Source organism: Microtus pennsylvanicus, chromosome 1 (assembly GCF_037038515.1).
Source record: "Microtus pennsylvanicus isolate mMicPen1 chromosome 1, mMicPen1.hap1, whole genome shotgun sequence".
Classification (NCBI taxonomy): Eukaryota; Metazoa; Chordata; class Mammalia; order Rodentia; family Cricetidae; genus Microtus; species Microtus pennsylvanicus.
The window spans coordinates 93,929,365-93,945,072 of record NC_134579.1 but is presented as its reverse complement, the minus strand read 5'-3'; the positions used below and the strand labels follow the sequence as shown (position 1 = coordinate 93,945,072).

Sequence of the window (15,708 nt, the reverse complement as noted above, 5' to 3'; positions counted from 1 at the left end):
GGTCACACATGCTCAGTGGCTTTTCCCACCTTATCGTGGCTAGAGGGCAGGGCTGCCTGGTGCCCAGCTCCCAGGCTCTCATGGGGCCTGTGAAGCTTTCGCAGTCACACCTGCTTTTAGCACTGTTGTGATCCTTATTTCACATGAATACCTGACTAGACACATGCACACATAAGTCGTGTGTGTGACGTGATTGTGCACGTGTGCCTGTATGTCGCAGAGCACGTGAGGCGGTCAGAGGATGGCTTTTGAGTCAGTTCTGTCCTAGGGATTGTTCTCATGTTGTCGGGCTCGCAGCAAGTACTCTTACCTGCTAAGCCGTCTCATCAAACCACCTTTGGTAAAAATATTTCTTAATTGAAAATAGTTATTTTCACTCAATTTATTCTGATCGGTTCCCCTTCCCTTATCTCCTCCCAGATCCCCCCACCTCCCTACCTTTCTAAGTCCACATCTTTCTCCCTTAAGAAACCAAACAGAGCCAGGTAGTGGTGGTGCACACCTTTAATCCCAGCACTCGGGAGGCAGAGGCAGGTGGATCTCTGAGTTCTAGGCTAGCCTGGTCTACAGAGAGTTCCAGGACTACTCAGAGGACCCTGTCTTAGAAGAAAAAAAAGGATAAAAGACATATAAAAAGGCCAAGAGAAATATGCATATGTGTGCACACACCCACACACCAGTAAGGGGAGGAGCCCAAAGAAAGCAGTATGAGACAAAAAATCTTAAAGTACCTGTGAGTTTGTGTTAGCCATCTGAAGTGTGGGTTGTATACCCAATGAAGCTTTCTTGGAGAAGCTAATTTTTCTTTTGTGAATGGTTGTTAATTGGAGATAGCCCTGTCTGGTCTGGATCTGTACAGGCCCTATGCATGCTTCCAGTCTCTGTGAGTTAATGTGTCAGACCTGTTGTGTCTAGAAGTCCTGTTGTGTCCTTCGTGTTATTCATCCTCAATGGTTCAAGTGCTTATTGCTCTTGCAGAGGACGTGGGTTTGGTTCCCAGCACCCACATGGCAACTCACAACTGCATGGAACTCCAGTTATGAATCTGGCACCTTCTTCTAGTCTCAAAGGGCTCCTAAATGTGCACGGTACACAGAAACGCACACAAGCACACACATACATAATTTTTTAAAAATCTTGAATAAAAAGATTTGGGGGCCAGAAAGATGACGACTCAGCAGGTAAAGGCTCCTGTGCTGAGCCTGCTGACCTGAGTTGAAGTCCTGGGACCTACGTGGTGGTGAGAACTGACTCCCATAGTTGTCCTCTGACCGCCACATGCACACCATGCATACATGCGTACTTCATTCCATGCACATAAAATAAATCAATAAAAACGTAAAATCTTTTTGAAATCTTTATCCAGCATCTGGGGCATCATCGAGTTATGGCTGCCTGCCCAAGCAGGGTGGAAACATGTAGCGATAGCAGCAGTAGAAAGGCCCTGCAGCAGATGCACTGCAGCTCTTGGTGGCAATCAGGAGAGGCAGCATGGAGAAGCATTGGAGCAAGTAACAGGGCCAACAGAGGATCCCGCTACATGGGCTGCCCTCCACAAAGGTCCCTTTCCGGTGAGGGGTGTTTGCAGCTGGCTCGGGCCTCGGGCTGGAGAGAGCTGCAACACAAGCATGCGGGCCCCAGTTTGAATCCCCAGAACCTACACAAAGCCGGCTATAGTAGCTCGTGTCTTCTCCTCATGCTACTACAGCTAGATGGGAGGAGAGAGAATCCTGGAGGCACTCGGGTCAACCAGCCTGGTGCATACCAGGTGCAAAGAGAGACCCAGTCTGAAACAAGGGGGCAGTGAGGGCTGTTCCTCAGGTTGTCCCCTTACCTCAACACAGGTGCTGTGCATGTGCACGCAGCGCACGCACACACACACTTCCCAAACTCTTAAAAGATGAAGACTTGACCAAGTTCTTCCACTAGCTTTTTGCACACTGAAGACATGGGTAGAGCTACTGACCCCGCTGAAGGTGTCCAGTACTCGGCCAAGTTTGTTGACACCCAGTGTGGGCAGGTGCCAGCTGCGAACACAGCATGCCCAGACCCTGGCTGGCTTCCCAACAGTGTAAAGGGACGTGGGCTGGGGAGGAAAGTCCTGGGCCCCAGCTCAGAGTTCAACATCCTGCCTTGGTGATCAGTGACAAGTGGGGACCAGTGGAGGCCATCTGAGCAAGGAGAGCAGGCTCAAGCCTGGCTTGGGCCCAAGAATAGGTTGGTTCACTCATCTATCCTCCAGGCCTCCAGATCCCTTTCTTTGGAGAGATACTAAGCAATGTGATTTAAAATGATGGGGACAGGCCTGGGGATCCTGCTTGGTGGCTGAAGCAAGACTTCAGAGGTCTGGGAGCCACTCTGTACTACCTCCTCCACAGTAAGTTCTACACCAGCCCAGGCAGAGTCTCAAAGAAAGGACCAAAAGACCATACCACACTGGCTTGTGTTTCTTGTGTTCTGGATGCAAAGGAGCTGCAATCCTGGGTTAGAGGGTGGTCAGTCAACCCCATTCATAGCCTAGTTCAGGAGAGCAGGCCTGTAATTTCAGTTGTTGAGGAGGCTGAGGCAGGATGGTAGACAGCTCACAGTGCTTGGGCTATGGAGCAAGGCCAACCTGGGCAACTCAGTGAGAGTGTTGCAAAACAAAATATAAAAAGAGGGGCTGAGGGTTGTAGCTCAGGGGTAGCTAGAATCCCCCAGTGAAGGGCTGGGGTGTGGCTCAGTGGTAGAGCACCTGCCTAGAATCCCCCAGTGAGGGGCTGGGGTGTGGCTCAGTGGTAGAGCCCCTGCCTAGAATCCCCCAGTGAGGGGCTGGGGTGTGGCTCAGTGGTAGAGCCCCTGCCTAGAATCCCCCAGTGAGGGGCTGGGGTGTGGCTCAGTGGTAGAGCCCCTGCCTAGAATCCCCCAGTGAGGGGCTGGGGTGTGGCTCAGTGGTAGAGCCCCTGCCTAGAATCCCCCAGTGAGGGGCTGGGGTGTGGCTCAGTGGTAGAGCCCCTGCCTAGAATCCCCCAGTGAGGGGCTGGGGTGTGGCTCAGTGGTAGAGCCCCTGCCTAGAATCCCCCAGTGAGGGGCTGGGGTGTGGCTCAGTGGTAGAGCCCCTGCCTAGAATCCCCCAGTGAGGGGCTGGGGTGTGGCTCAGTGGTAGAGCCCCTGCCTAGAATCCCCCAGTGAGGGGCTGGGGTGTGGCTCAGTGGTAGAGCCCCTGCCTAGAATCCCCCAGTGACTGCCTACCTAACACACCAAGAACCCTGGGTCTAACCCCCAGAACCAGAAGCAGTGGGGAACTATATCCACCACAATCTCTATTAGGCCCACTCAAGGCTTCTCCTATGTTGGCTGGAAGGTGGTCACAAAAACCAATGACTTCCCTCAGTGTGGCCCATGTGTCCTGTACCACAGTGCAGATCCTGCATCCCCACTGTAAGAATATGAAACATAGTTTATTGAATCTCAATTCTCCATTAAAGTCTTTAAACATAAAAGCTCTGTAGGAAATGTCACAACTTAGTGTCATCTGTCATATAAATAAATACACACTAAGATGTACAATACTATCAACACGTGTCCTCAACGTGAGGCCACAACATAGGGACTCAGTCAACTTTAAAACCCAGGAATGGCTGGACTGGGGAGTGCGGGGCTTAGGGGTGGGCAGTGGGTGAGTGTCGATGGCACCTGGTGAGGATACGGGAAGCAGGTGCGGGGGCAAAGGTTCTTTGGTCTATCAGGAAGGAGGCTTGCGAAAGCGGATTTTCTTGGCTGTTTCCACATCAGACTTGGCCACCAGAAATTGCATCTTCTTGCCTCCATGTCGAATCAGATCTACCGCCCTGAAATCGAGAGGTGGAGATGGTGCAGAAGAGCCAGCAGCAGCCATGGCCTCTGCCTCTCCCCACCTCAGAATGCAGGACTGGCTTGCAGGTACACCCCCACACAACGCTCTGTGAGTTCTATGTTGCAGGCCAGGTATGGCACGTACCTCATGTAGCTCACACCCATCAGGCTGCTGCCGTTCACTTCCAGGATTCGGTCTCCCAGTGACAACCGCCCGTCAGATGCTGCAGGGCTCCCGGGAAGCAGGGTCTGTATGTAGAGTCCCGGGGTCCCCAGAGGTGTGTGCTGGGAAGAAGCAGGGGTCTCAGGATGCCTCTGGTGCTGACACATGCTCTCCCCAGCAAAGACCCTGTACCACACACCCCTCCCTGTGAACATGCCTGGAGACAGCCAGGTCACAAATCATGATCCCTGTGTGCCCCACAGGGAAGCACTGGGCCTCACCAGTGCTCCCAAAGGCAGGCCCATGAAACAGAACAGGCATTTCTCACTGGCCCTGACTATGGTACAAGAACAGGAGGAGAGGGCTAAGGGTCAGGGCTCCTCACCATCCCATCAATCAGGCCCATCCCCAGCCCTGAGGGGCCTCGCTCGAGCTCCACCATGAACACATAGCAGAAGTCCTCTGCGCTGGAGCTGGGGCTGGAGGCCTCAGCAGGAGCTTCAGCAGCAGCCTCAACAGTGTCTCCTGGGTGGGCGGGGGAGGGGGGATAAGGAGTCAGTGGGCTTGGAGGCCAGCACTCACTCCCAAAGTCAGGACACAGGGGACCTCTGGGAGGGCAGAGATGTCCCACATGCCAGAGCACAGCAAGTGCTGCTGGAGCCCACGGAAGATACCAGCTGGACAAACATGACAGCAAGCCCAGGGAAGGGACAGGCCCACTCAACAGGACGTGTTCCCGAGGTCATGGACCCAAAGCACATGGCAACCCGGCCTCCTACCGCCTCTTCACTGTCTTACCCACTCCCGTCTCTTCACCAGGATGCAACTGCAAGTCTATCCTCCGAGGCCCCCACTGCATCCAGACCCTGCTTCAGAACCCAGACTAACTGGCCCACCCTGAGGCCCTGTCCCTCTCTGTCAACAGAGCTTGTGTCTGAGTGGGGATCTCAGGATAGGGCCTGACCTAACAGTTCTGAATCCCAGCCCCAGAACCTGAGCAGGCAGCTGGCCTTGTCCTGCTCCACTGAGTGCCCACTGTGAGAGTCTTCAGACTTGGCGGAGAATCAGGACACAATGATAAGAGTCCTCCTGGGGCCAGGAGGGCCCCACTGTGCACACATGCACATTGGTATGTGCTCAATCCTAAGTGCACGCGTGCACACATGCCCAGACTGTCTCTCATCAGGCACTAAGGAGTTTGTTGATCAGCACTTACAGGACAGCCCAAGGAGCCCCAAGCAGGGTTTGCTACCCAGTCCCGAGCAGGCCAGGCCTCACCTTCTAGAACCACACCAGGAGGGCCACCTGGCCCATTCCTCTGCCCCTCGAGGAGTGCTTTTCCACGGTGGCCACTGGTCTCTGGCCAGGTGGGGCCTCCAGGCTCCAGGCCCAGCGGTGTGCTGGGAGGAGTGAGCAGGCAGGAGGAGTCAGTGTGCAGAGAGCCAGCCTGGGAGCCCCTGCGGTCCCCTCGGGTAGTCTGTCTTCCAGGGGGGCCCTGTGCCCAGGGAGCTCCAGTGACAGGAAGAGAATGGGCAGGGGCAGTTTCGACAGCACCTCTGCCTGAGTCCCTGTTAGCCAGGGGGCAGCCAGGGCCTTCTGGATGCCCCTCAGGAATGGTGTGGTACAGGCCCTGGGAAGAGAGGTGGGCAAAAGGTGAACCCAAGAGAAGGGGGCAGAACCCAGAGAACCTCAGAAGAGGCACAGACAAGCCACCCCAGAGGATACAGGTTCAGTCAGACCATGCCAGGCATGAAGAGTGGGTGAGGACGTTTGCAAACCTTCTCCTCAAATGGAGCCCTAAGATCTCGCGGTCACGCCTGCTGCATCCCCCAACCCACTCTAGACAACTGTACCTGCTTCTGCTGACAGCTGCAAGTCTCAGGGTGCTCTGAGTGACCCAGTCCCTCCTCACCAACATCTCTGCCCCACTCTACCTCGATGCCCTCGGACTGGGCAGGCCCACCGTCAGGGCTGCCTTGGCCCCGCAGTCCCCACAGGAAGTGGCGGATGTAGAGCAGGTGCTGGTAGGTGCTGTCCTCCAGGCAGTCGGCCTCCAGGTCCACCTGGAAGCCCTGGCTTGGCAGAACGATGGGTGGCGGGTTTTCATAGGACTCCAAGACGTCCTCTGCAGTGGAACGAGTGCAGATGCTGGGACCTGGCCTTCCTCCCTTCCTTCCCTCCCTTCTTCCCTCCCTCCCTCCCTCCCTTCCTCCCTCCCTCCCTCCCTCCTAGATCCTCACCCACCCACTGAGGCCGTAAGACAGCAAGACCTCAGCAGGATGAGCCTGGCACAGTCTCTCTGGATCCTGACTAGGCTCTAGCCTGAGCAGACCACCCCCACACGCCCAGGCATCCCTAGGACACATACATATGGACACTGGCATGTTAGTGTGTGCAGGCCCTGGATGAGGATGGAGGCAGGAACCTTTCTGTGATGCCAGCTCTGAGCTCCCAGCACAGAGTCTGGTGCGTGGTGTTGGGGGAGTGTTCTAATACCAGTTAGTAAATTGGAAGGCATCCTCTGGGCCCAGGCCAGCCAGTGTGGCAGGTGATAGGAAGATGGTGGGAAGCCTAACGTTGGTCAGCCTGCACTTTTCTTTGTGTTGGCACACTGTAAATGCATGCTTATGAAGGAAGACGTGTGTAACTTACAAAGGGAAATGTGCACACACATGCATGTATATACCTCTGCTGCATACATGCGTGAACAGCGCGTGTACTCAGAGCTGAGGAATGTCTGCAGAAGGTTTTGAAACCCCACCCTGCTGTTCATTTCCTGATCAGCTGGGTGCCAGCTGGGCCCCAGTCCTAAGTCCTAAGAGCAAAGGGACATTGACTCTGAGATGGGGGCACAGTAGGATCCTGGGGGGAGGTGCCATGTTGTAGGGGCCCTTGTGTCCCCACCTCAGTGAGCTGCTCTGTGCTTCCTGAGTTTGGGAGTTGTCCCCACCACCACCACCACAGCCCAAGGCTTGGCCGCTGGGAAGGCTCACCTGACTGGAAGGCTTCGGGGCTGTCTTGGGCTCCCGGCTCCCAGGCGCTCATAGGGCCCATGGCAGAGGCCAGCTGGTATTGAGTCAGTAGCCGGTGCAGCTGAGCAGGGCTCAGGGCAGGGAATGTGGCCCGCAGGGTGGCCCAGCTCATCTGGGGACAAGAAGCTCTGGTCAAAGACCTCCAGGTGCATGAGGCAGTCCCTTACCCACAGGAGTTCCTCCTCTGGCAGGGTTCTAGCCCCTCCCCCTGGTCTTTTCATTCCAGAGGCGAGGGGTAGGGGTTGGGGGGCAATGCAGACAGCAGGGAGGTCAGTGAGAGGATGGAGCAGAAGACACCACACTGACCACCTCATCCACAGTGGAGAGGCTGGCCTCGCTACAAAGTAAGACCCTGGCTCAAGAAACCCAGGAGAATGGATGGAAAGGAGCGAGGGAGCGGGAAGGAAGCATGTAGACCCTGTAAAGGACAAACAGCGTCATCGAGGCGCAGGGAGAGCTGACCGCGCTCAGGGTAAGAACAAAGGGACAGCCCGGTATAGTGGTGCCCACTTGGAATTCCAGCACCCTCAGGAGGTGGCAGTGGAGTGTCAGGAGTTCAAGCCCAGCCTGGGCTACGTAAGAAGTCTGAAGCCCGTCGAGGCTAACAATAACGAAACCAAACCAGAAATGTGTAAGCCCTGGTGGTCCTCTAACAAAGCCAGGCCAGACACCTGGCAGTCCCCTGGCTCCCTCGTCACCCTCCTTTCTCCTTCTCCAGCCTGGTGCTCATCCCTTTTTTTCTACAATGGCACAAGTCCTCTATGGCCTCATGACAAAGGTCCTGTGGACCACAACCTTGATCTGAAAGTTCCTCCTCTTTCACAGGCAGCACAGCTGGCCCTGAATTCCAGGCCAGGCGTCTTGGGCTGCAGAATATAGAGGCGGACTTCAGACTTCCTGGTGGCTCTCCAGAAGTCTCTCAGCCCAAGAGGGGTGGTGGTGGCACTCAGGAGGCAGGGGCAGGAGGACCTCTGAGTTCAAGGCAAGCTGGTCTACATAATGGGTTCCAGGACAGCCAGGGCTACACAGAGAAACCCTGTCTCAAAAAAATAAATAAATAAAAATAAAAAATAAAAAGTTTCCCTTCTCAGAGTCCTATCATCTTGTATTATTCTGCTCTGGGGGAGAGTGGGGTGGTTCATGGTGCCAAAGTTCTGGGTGGTCCCTCAGGGTCGGGGTAGAGTCAGCCTGAGACCCCCACCACCACCATTCTCTCTGCCTCAGTCTGCTGCTTTGGCTTTAGTTTTCCTGTCTTTTCTTCCTCTCTCACCATGGCTTGATTTTCCTGCCAACAGTCACAGGCCTGGGTTGTGGCCATCCAAAGTCTATGCCCCAGGGACAGCCAGAGCGGCAGGGCTGTTGGCGGAGGGACAGGAACTGACTCCAGGGCCACACTCTTGCTGGGAGCCCCTCCACACACCCCTCAAGCCCAAGACTCACAGGGGGAAGGGCTGTTTCTTTTTGAGGTCTTCCTCCCACTCCGGTGGTTTGTCCCCAGGTTGTCAGGGAGGAACCAGCCATGAATCACATCTTCCCTGCTCCTCCCTCTGGGTTCTGCTCTCTGGTATTTGGGCAGCCACTTTGGGAAGATTTCCTTCGCTCTTAACTTCCTACCCTGCCACTGGGCCTTTTCGCTCTGCTCCTGCAGTTTTAACTTATAAGCATTCTTGCTTGGTTTTGTTTATTCAGACAGGGTTCTAAACCAGCTAACGGCTCAGCCAGTAAAGATGCCTGTCACCTCAAGCCCTGAGTGGAAGTTCCAAGATCCATACGGTAGAGGGAGAGAACCAACTCCTGCAAGTTGTCCTCTGACCTCCAAATGTATGCTTGCTTATACACATACTCACACACAATAAATAATCATGTAGTATATTAATGTAATTTAAGAAAAGTTAACGGGTTGGGAGAGATGCCTCAGCAGCTAATTGTGCTTGCTGCTCTTCCAGAGGATCCAAGTTCGGTTCCCAGTACCCACATCAGACGACTAACAACCGGCAGTAATGCCAGTTCCAGAGGACCAGCACGCTCCTCTGTGGGAACCTGCACACACGGCATGCATTCATTCATCAATACAGACACACATATGGGGAAAAAAAGGAGTCTTTACTAAACAGTTTTAAAAGGACAGGGTCCCTTTGTGAAGCTAAGGCCGACCTTGAACTCATGACCTCCCCGCCTCAGCCTCCAGAGTATAGGAATTACAAAGTGTGTGTCACTGTGCCTGGCCCAAGAAATCTCCTTGCTACCTTATTTACAGACACACTATTATTTATGAACACTATTTCTTCCCTTCCTCTCACGAGGATAAAAATAATCTTTTTTCCTTTGCAGTTGCTTTTTGCTGGCTAGTCTGAGACCTATTTGAATAAAGCCCTCGGGCTAAGGATGTTTTCTTTTAGAGGGTTCAGAAGCAAGGACCATGAAGAATATGGATGGACTCCATATTCCTGTGTGGAGAGCAAGACTAAGATACCTGCTACTGGCTCTTGGCAGAACAAGCCTGTCACTTGTCACAGCCCACCCTCCCTGCCACAGCCCACCCTCCCTGTCACAGCCCACCCTCCCTGCCACAGCCCACCCTCCCTGTCACAGCCCACCCTCCCTGCCACAGCCCACCCTCCGTCACAGCCCACCCTCCCTGCCACAGCCCACCCTCCCTGCCACAGCCCACCCTCCCTGTCACAGCCCACCCTCCCTGTCACAGCCCACCCTCCCTGTCACAGCCCGCCCTCCCTGTCACAGCCCACCCTCCCTGTCACAGCCCGCCCTCCCCATCACAGCCCGCCCTCCCCGTCACAGCCCACCCTCCCTGTCACAGCCCACCCTCCCCGTCACAGCCCACCCTCCCCATCACAGCCCACCCTCCCCGTCACAGCCCGCCCTCCGTCACAGCTCACCCTCCGTCACAGCCCACCCTCCCTGTCACAGCCCACCCTCCCTGTCACAGCCCACCCTCCCTGTCACAGCCCGCCCTCCCTGTCACAGCCCAGTGGCCCTCCACCTCACAGAGGTTCCACCAGGTGCCTGGACTAGTTGTCTTCACAGTGGACCTCCAGGACTCCATGTGGGATGGACAAGCATCTAGCCATGCAGACAGGAGCAGCTGAGAGTCCAGGGAGTCAGAGCTGCTTCCTTTCTGCATATAGCCCTACTCAGACATCGCACGGGCCTTCGAGTGGGGAGATGCCCCACCCCCAGCTCAAGTGTTTGCCTCTCAAGCATGAGGGCCTGAGCTGGATCAACAGAACCCATGGAAAATTAGGTGTGGTGCACAGAGTCCCAGCTTTTGGAGTGACGAGGCTGATCACTGGAGCTCACTAGCCAGCTAGCCTAGCCTACCTGGCAAAGTGCTAGGCCAAGAAGACACCCTGTCTCAAACAAAAGGTGAAAAATGCACCTGAGGAATGACATTCAAGGCTGGCTGTCCTGTGACCTACACACGCACACACACACACACACACACACACACACACACACACACGTTGAACAAATCTGAAATGCACAGTTCAGCTTTTCTCAAAGAAATACCCTTGTGACCAGCCCCGAGAACAGTCTGGAGCCAACACAATAAACAGTGACCACCCAGAGGCCTCTCGAACCACCAATGAGGGCTCTTTATGAGCTGAGTCCCAGGAGCCCAAAGCATGAACTCTGTTCCAGCTCAACAGAGGACAAGGGTCAGCTGGGGTGCTTGTTCCCAAGGCTTGCTCCCAGCTCTGCAGACTCTCACATGCAGAATGACCATGACAGACTTTGTCCACACAAAGCAGCTGATGATCAAGGACCTCGAACAAAGGCCCAGGTCTTGCATGAACCACGCAAGCATTTTACCACTGAATTACAGCCCAGACCATTGTTTTCCTTTATGAGCAGGAGGCTTTTTAGTTGTGTGTGTGAGTCCAGCGGGCAGACCTCCCATTCAACTCTTTATGGTTCCATACTACAGCTCTATTCCCCTGTCCCTCCAGGTCCCTCCAATGGTTTTCTAGACCTTCAACTAAATGACTTTGAATTTCATCAGGTTATGCAAGCTGCTCTTTGAAAAAGGGTAGGTTCACCCCAGGCCACTTCATCTAAGGGCTGTACTTACCAAAATCTCTTTGCGGGGTGGAGGCACAGTTCAGTGGTAGAGTCCCTGCCTAGAACCCCCCAGTGAGGGGCTGGGGTGTGGCTCAGTGGTAGAGCACCAGCCTAGAATCCCCCAGTGAGGGGCTGGAGTGTCGCTCAGTGGTAGAGCACCAGCCTAGAATCCCCCAGTGAGGGGCTGGGGTGTGGCTCAGTAGTAGAGTATCTACCTAAGATCCCCCATTGAGGCACTGAGGGCATGATTCAGTGGTTAACACTTGCCCAGCATGCACAGGGTTCTGGGTTCCATCTCCAGTACTGCTAAAGAAAATAAAAAAGCTTAGTGATTGCGATGGTTTGAAAGAAAATGCCCCCATAGGCTCATAGGGAATGGCACTATTAGCCTTATTGGAGTAGGTAAGCTGTTGTTGGAGGAACTGAGTATCTGGGGGAAGGCTTTAAGGTCTCAGATGTTCAAGTCAGGCCCAGTGGAGCCTTCTCTTCCTGCTACCTCCCAATCTGGATGCAGAACTCTTAGTTCCTTCTCCAGCACCATGTCTGCTGGCATGCCGCCATGATAATGAACTATAAACCTCTACAGCTGTAAACCAGTCCCGATCAAATGTCTTCCTCTGTAAGAGTTGCCGTGGTCATGGCTCTTCACAGTAGTGGAGACCCTGACTAAGTCGGTGGTTTTACTGGCTAGTTTATGTCAAGTTGACACGAGCTAGAATATCTGAAAGGAGAGAACCTCAGTTGAGAAAACGCCTCTGTTAGATCCAACCAGAAAGCATTTTCTTAACTAGTGATTGATGTGGGAGGGTCCAGCCCATGGTAGGTGGTGCTGTCCTCAGGCTGGTGATCGTGGGCTCTTTATGAAGCAGGCTGAGCAAGTCAAGGGAAGTGAGCCAGTAAGCAGCACCACTCTACGGCCCTGCATCAGCTTCTGACTCCAAGTTTTTGCCGTTTGAGTTCCTGTCCTGACTTCCTCCAGTGATGAACAGCAATGCTGAAGTGTGAGCCAGATAAACCCTGTCCTCCCCAGGTTGTTTTGGTCATGGTGTTTATCACAGCAACAGTAACCATAACTAAGACAGTGATATCTGGGAGGAAGCAAACTAAATTCACATGTTCTAGCTGCCAGACATGTCTAGACACCTGAGTTTTCTATGGTAAATTTTTCACTTTGTAGTGAAAAAATTAAACCAGTTTTCATACCCAACATTGTGAACTTCATGTAGAGTGCATTTCCCCTGGGCCTGGTAAATGTCTCAGCAGGTAAAAAAGGCTCTTGCTCGCGTTTGCGGGCCTGAGTTCATCCCGAGGACTCCGCGGTAGAAGCAGAGAACAGACAGCTAGGAAGCTGTGCCTTGAACTCCACCCACTCACTATGTGCAAGTGTGCGTGCATACACACAAATAAGCAAAGAAATATAACTTAAAAAGCACAGTTCCTAGCAGAGGACATTTTAAATGCTTGCGTAGTGGATAAAGAACACAAGGGGCCATGTCTGGAATCATGACTCCACGTATGCTTGCTGCGTGACCTCACTTTGTGTTCCACAGAAGGGCCTGGGGCACAGTCAGCTGCAGTGCAGTCGAGGGTGACACCGGAGTCTCAACGGGAAAGAGTGCCACTGTCTTCGGTGTCAGTGGGGCAGAGACGTGGGCGTGAGTCTGCAGAAAGAATAGCTTTTCTTTTCTTTTTTAACTTTTTAAAAAGGATAAGCTCTCCACATGTAGTTCAGGCTGGCCTGGAACTCACTGTGTAGTACAGACTAGCCTCAAACTTTCAACAATCCTCCTGCTTCTGCTTCTAGAGTGCTGGGATCACAGGCATGAGCCACCACACCTGGTGGGACTATTCTTTTTGACCAGCTGGCTGTCCCAAGCATGCCCAGGGCTTTGTGTGGGGCTGACACTGTAGCCATGGTACCCAGTGAGCTTTGAACACATGGCCCTGGACCACAGAGGGCAGATTTAATGTTGGACTGCTCCACCCCATCTGTTCACCGTCTCAGGACCAGGTCAGCATCCACACACGAGAAGAGACCATTGCAAAGTTTCCATCAACCATCAGAACAAAGGCTCTGAGGAAGAATGTGCCTCATGTGGAGGAGCAGGGTGTCCTATCGCTGTGGTGGTAGACCGTGAACTTGAGGATAGAGTGACGCAAGGGTGCAACCCTACAGGGCTGACTGGGGTGGCTCTAGGGCAGTGGTTCTCAACCTGTAGGTCACGACCCCTTTGGCAAACCTCTAGCTCCAAAATATTTTACACTATGATTCATAACAGTAGCAAACACTACAGTTATAAAACAGCAATAAAAATAATTTTATGTCTGGGGTCGCCACATCATGAGGAACTATATTAAAGGGTCACAGCATTAGGAACGTTGAGAGCCACTGCTCTAGGGAAAGACCTTTCTCACATCTGTGGTGAGTTCAGTTCCTCATGGGTATGGGAATGAGGCTGTGTTTCTGGGCTGGATGGGCTGTCCCATCTTCTAGAAGCTATCAACTTGCAGGCTCTTGACAGCAGCCACTGTGAGCTGAGCCCTCACTCTCTTCCTACCCAAATGTCTGACCCCACGCTACGAACCTGTCTGATTAGACAGGGACCAGTGGGGCACATAGATCATGGCCTTCTCTTCAGGTCCTTCATCTCGTTCACACTTTCAGCGTGCCCTCTGCTACACAGAGTGACCAACACAGGGTCCAGGGACAGCCCATAGGCACCTATAAGATTACCCAGCCTGGTGTGGATGGGGACAGTTGAGAAACTAAGCAACTCTGTGGATTTCCTAGGGAATATGTGAGGTTTTCCGGGTGTAGAGTCCAGTCCACCTTAAGTTGATTTGTAAGCCAGTGACCCTAGGGTCACATGCCCTTCTTTGCACTTGTCCCTTAGTGCCCTCCTACCTGTACCAGCTGAGCACTTGGAGTGGCCAGCAAATGCAGGGTGCAGGAGAGCTTCCGAAAGAAACGCTCAGCGGGCACTCCGAGGCCAGCACTTCTGGCCCACTCCAGGAACTGCTGCAGGCGAGCACAGGCCTGGACACCCCTGGGCCAATGGAAGCAACTCAGAGAGGGCCCTGGAGAGGGAAGAAAGGATGAAACTGACACACCAGGGTCCCCAAAGCACATTCTCTCTTTCCAGGCCACCTGGACACCTATCTCAGTTTCCAAGGCAATGCCAACTAGCCATGCCCTCTCCAGGGCAGAGGCAGAAGCAGATGGAGGAGGCAGGGCACAAGGCAAGAGGTGCTGTGACAGCCACCACCCCTACCTCTCCTACCCTACATCATCCTGTCTATGTGGCTCCGCTGTGTTAGATACCCAGAGTTCCAGCAGGTGATGGAGAAACAGCATCTCAGTAAAGCAGGGCCAAGGGCCAAGGGCCAGTGTCAGTGTGATCCTGTAACGCTGTCTTAGTCTGGCCCCTCTGCAGGCTGGTGGCGGGTACTGGAGCAGCATACAAGGGGTGCTCCGAGCTCTTGTTCGCCCTGGGTCTTGAGCCATCTTTCCACCAGCACAGCTCTAGCGTCCACCGGCACAGCTCTAGCGTCCACCGGCACAGCTCTAGCGTCCACAGGCACAGCTCTAGCGTCCACAGGCACAGCTCTAGCGTCCACAGGCACAGCTCTAGCGTCCACCGGCACAGCTCTAGCGTCCACAGGCACAGCTCTAGCGTCCACAGGCACAGCTCTAGCGTCCACAGGCACAGCTCTAGCGTCCACAGGCACAGCTCTAGCGCCCACAGGCACAGCTCTAGCGCCCACAGGCACAGCTCTAGCGTCCACAGGCACAGCTCTAGCGCCCACAGGCACAGCTCTAGCATCCACAGGCACAGCTCTAGCGTCCACAGGCACAGCTCTATCGTCCACAGGCACAGATCTAGCGTCCACAGGCACAGATCTAGCGTCCACAGGCACAGCTCTAGCGTCCAGCCACAGCACCCCTGGAGCACAATTAGCTTTCCCAAAGGATCCCAGGCCCCGGCCCCAAGCACCACTCACCCTTGTCCAGCACCTGATTGAGGAGCAGCGTGCCAGAGAAGAAGAAGAGGTAAGCTAGCATCTGGGAGGCCACCTCAGGGTGCATCTGCTGCTGCTGCAGGAGGTCCGAGGTGGCCTGGAACACGGACACAACGCGCCGGAGCTCCTCAGGCAGAGCAGGGCCTGAGCGCCAGCTCCCCCTGCGCTCTGTCTGAAATGGGGGGCATTCCAAGAGGGCTGGGAGGCAGACATACAGGCACTGCCAAGAGAGAGAGAAAACCCCAAAAGCCACTTACAGGGATGCTGGGACTGACCCAGGAGTCCCCAACCTAACAAGCTTCTGTTCCAGTCTTAGGCAATCGGTTAGAATGAGGCCCAGCAGGAGCCGCCTCTGGGACTAATAGAAGCAAGGACGGGAGCTGCGGGTGCAAACAGGCTGGACATGGCAGTCACTTAGCAGTGCTGTAAAAGGCTCCATGCCCGATGACCACAAGGCTGTACCATGGTGGCACTCCTGGTATGGGGAAGGGCCAGAGTGGAACCAGTGGTTGCTTCCTCCCTGCTGAAGCTGGCAGTCCCTTCCCTCCTACCCCAAGGCCCTGGGAAAGCCAGGTGGCA

At 54.3% G+C, this 15,708-nt stretch overlaps 1 protein-coding gene across 3 annotated transcripts in view; it reads right to left on the bottom strand.

Annotated features, from left to right (window-relative positions):
• Positions 1–1,500: 1,500 nt before the first annotated feature.
• Radil (Rap associating with DIL domain) overlaps positions 1,501–15,708 on the bottom strand; it is a 74,491-nt gene continuing 60,283 nt past the window's right edge. The window contains exons 8-16 of one of the 3 annotated variants that reach the window (XM_075974208.1): positions 15,112–15,349; positions 14,015–14,187; positions 6,991–7,141; positions 5,932–6,122; positions 5,276–5,627; positions 4,383–4,522; positions 3,980–4,119; positions 3,676–3,830; positions 1,501–1,615 (exon numbers count right to left, since the gene is read on the bottom strand). In XM_075974208.1, coding sequence (XP_075830323.1) covers positions 3,725–3,830; positions 3,980–4,119; positions 4,383–4,522; positions 5,276–5,627; positions 5,932–6,122; positions 6,991–7,141; positions 14,015–14,187; positions 15,112–15,349 — 1,491 coding nt within the window. In that variant the 3' untranslated portion in view covers positions 1,501–1,615; positions 3,676–3,724. Of the gene's footprint in view, positions 1,616–3,413; positions 3,831–3,979; positions 4,120–4,382; positions 4,523–5,275; positions 5,628–5,931; positions 6,123–6,990; positions 7,142–14,014; positions 14,188–15,111; positions 15,350–15,708 lie in introns of those variants that run through there. The other 2 variants (XM_075974199.1, XM_075974219.1) reach the window with 2 other exon arrangements.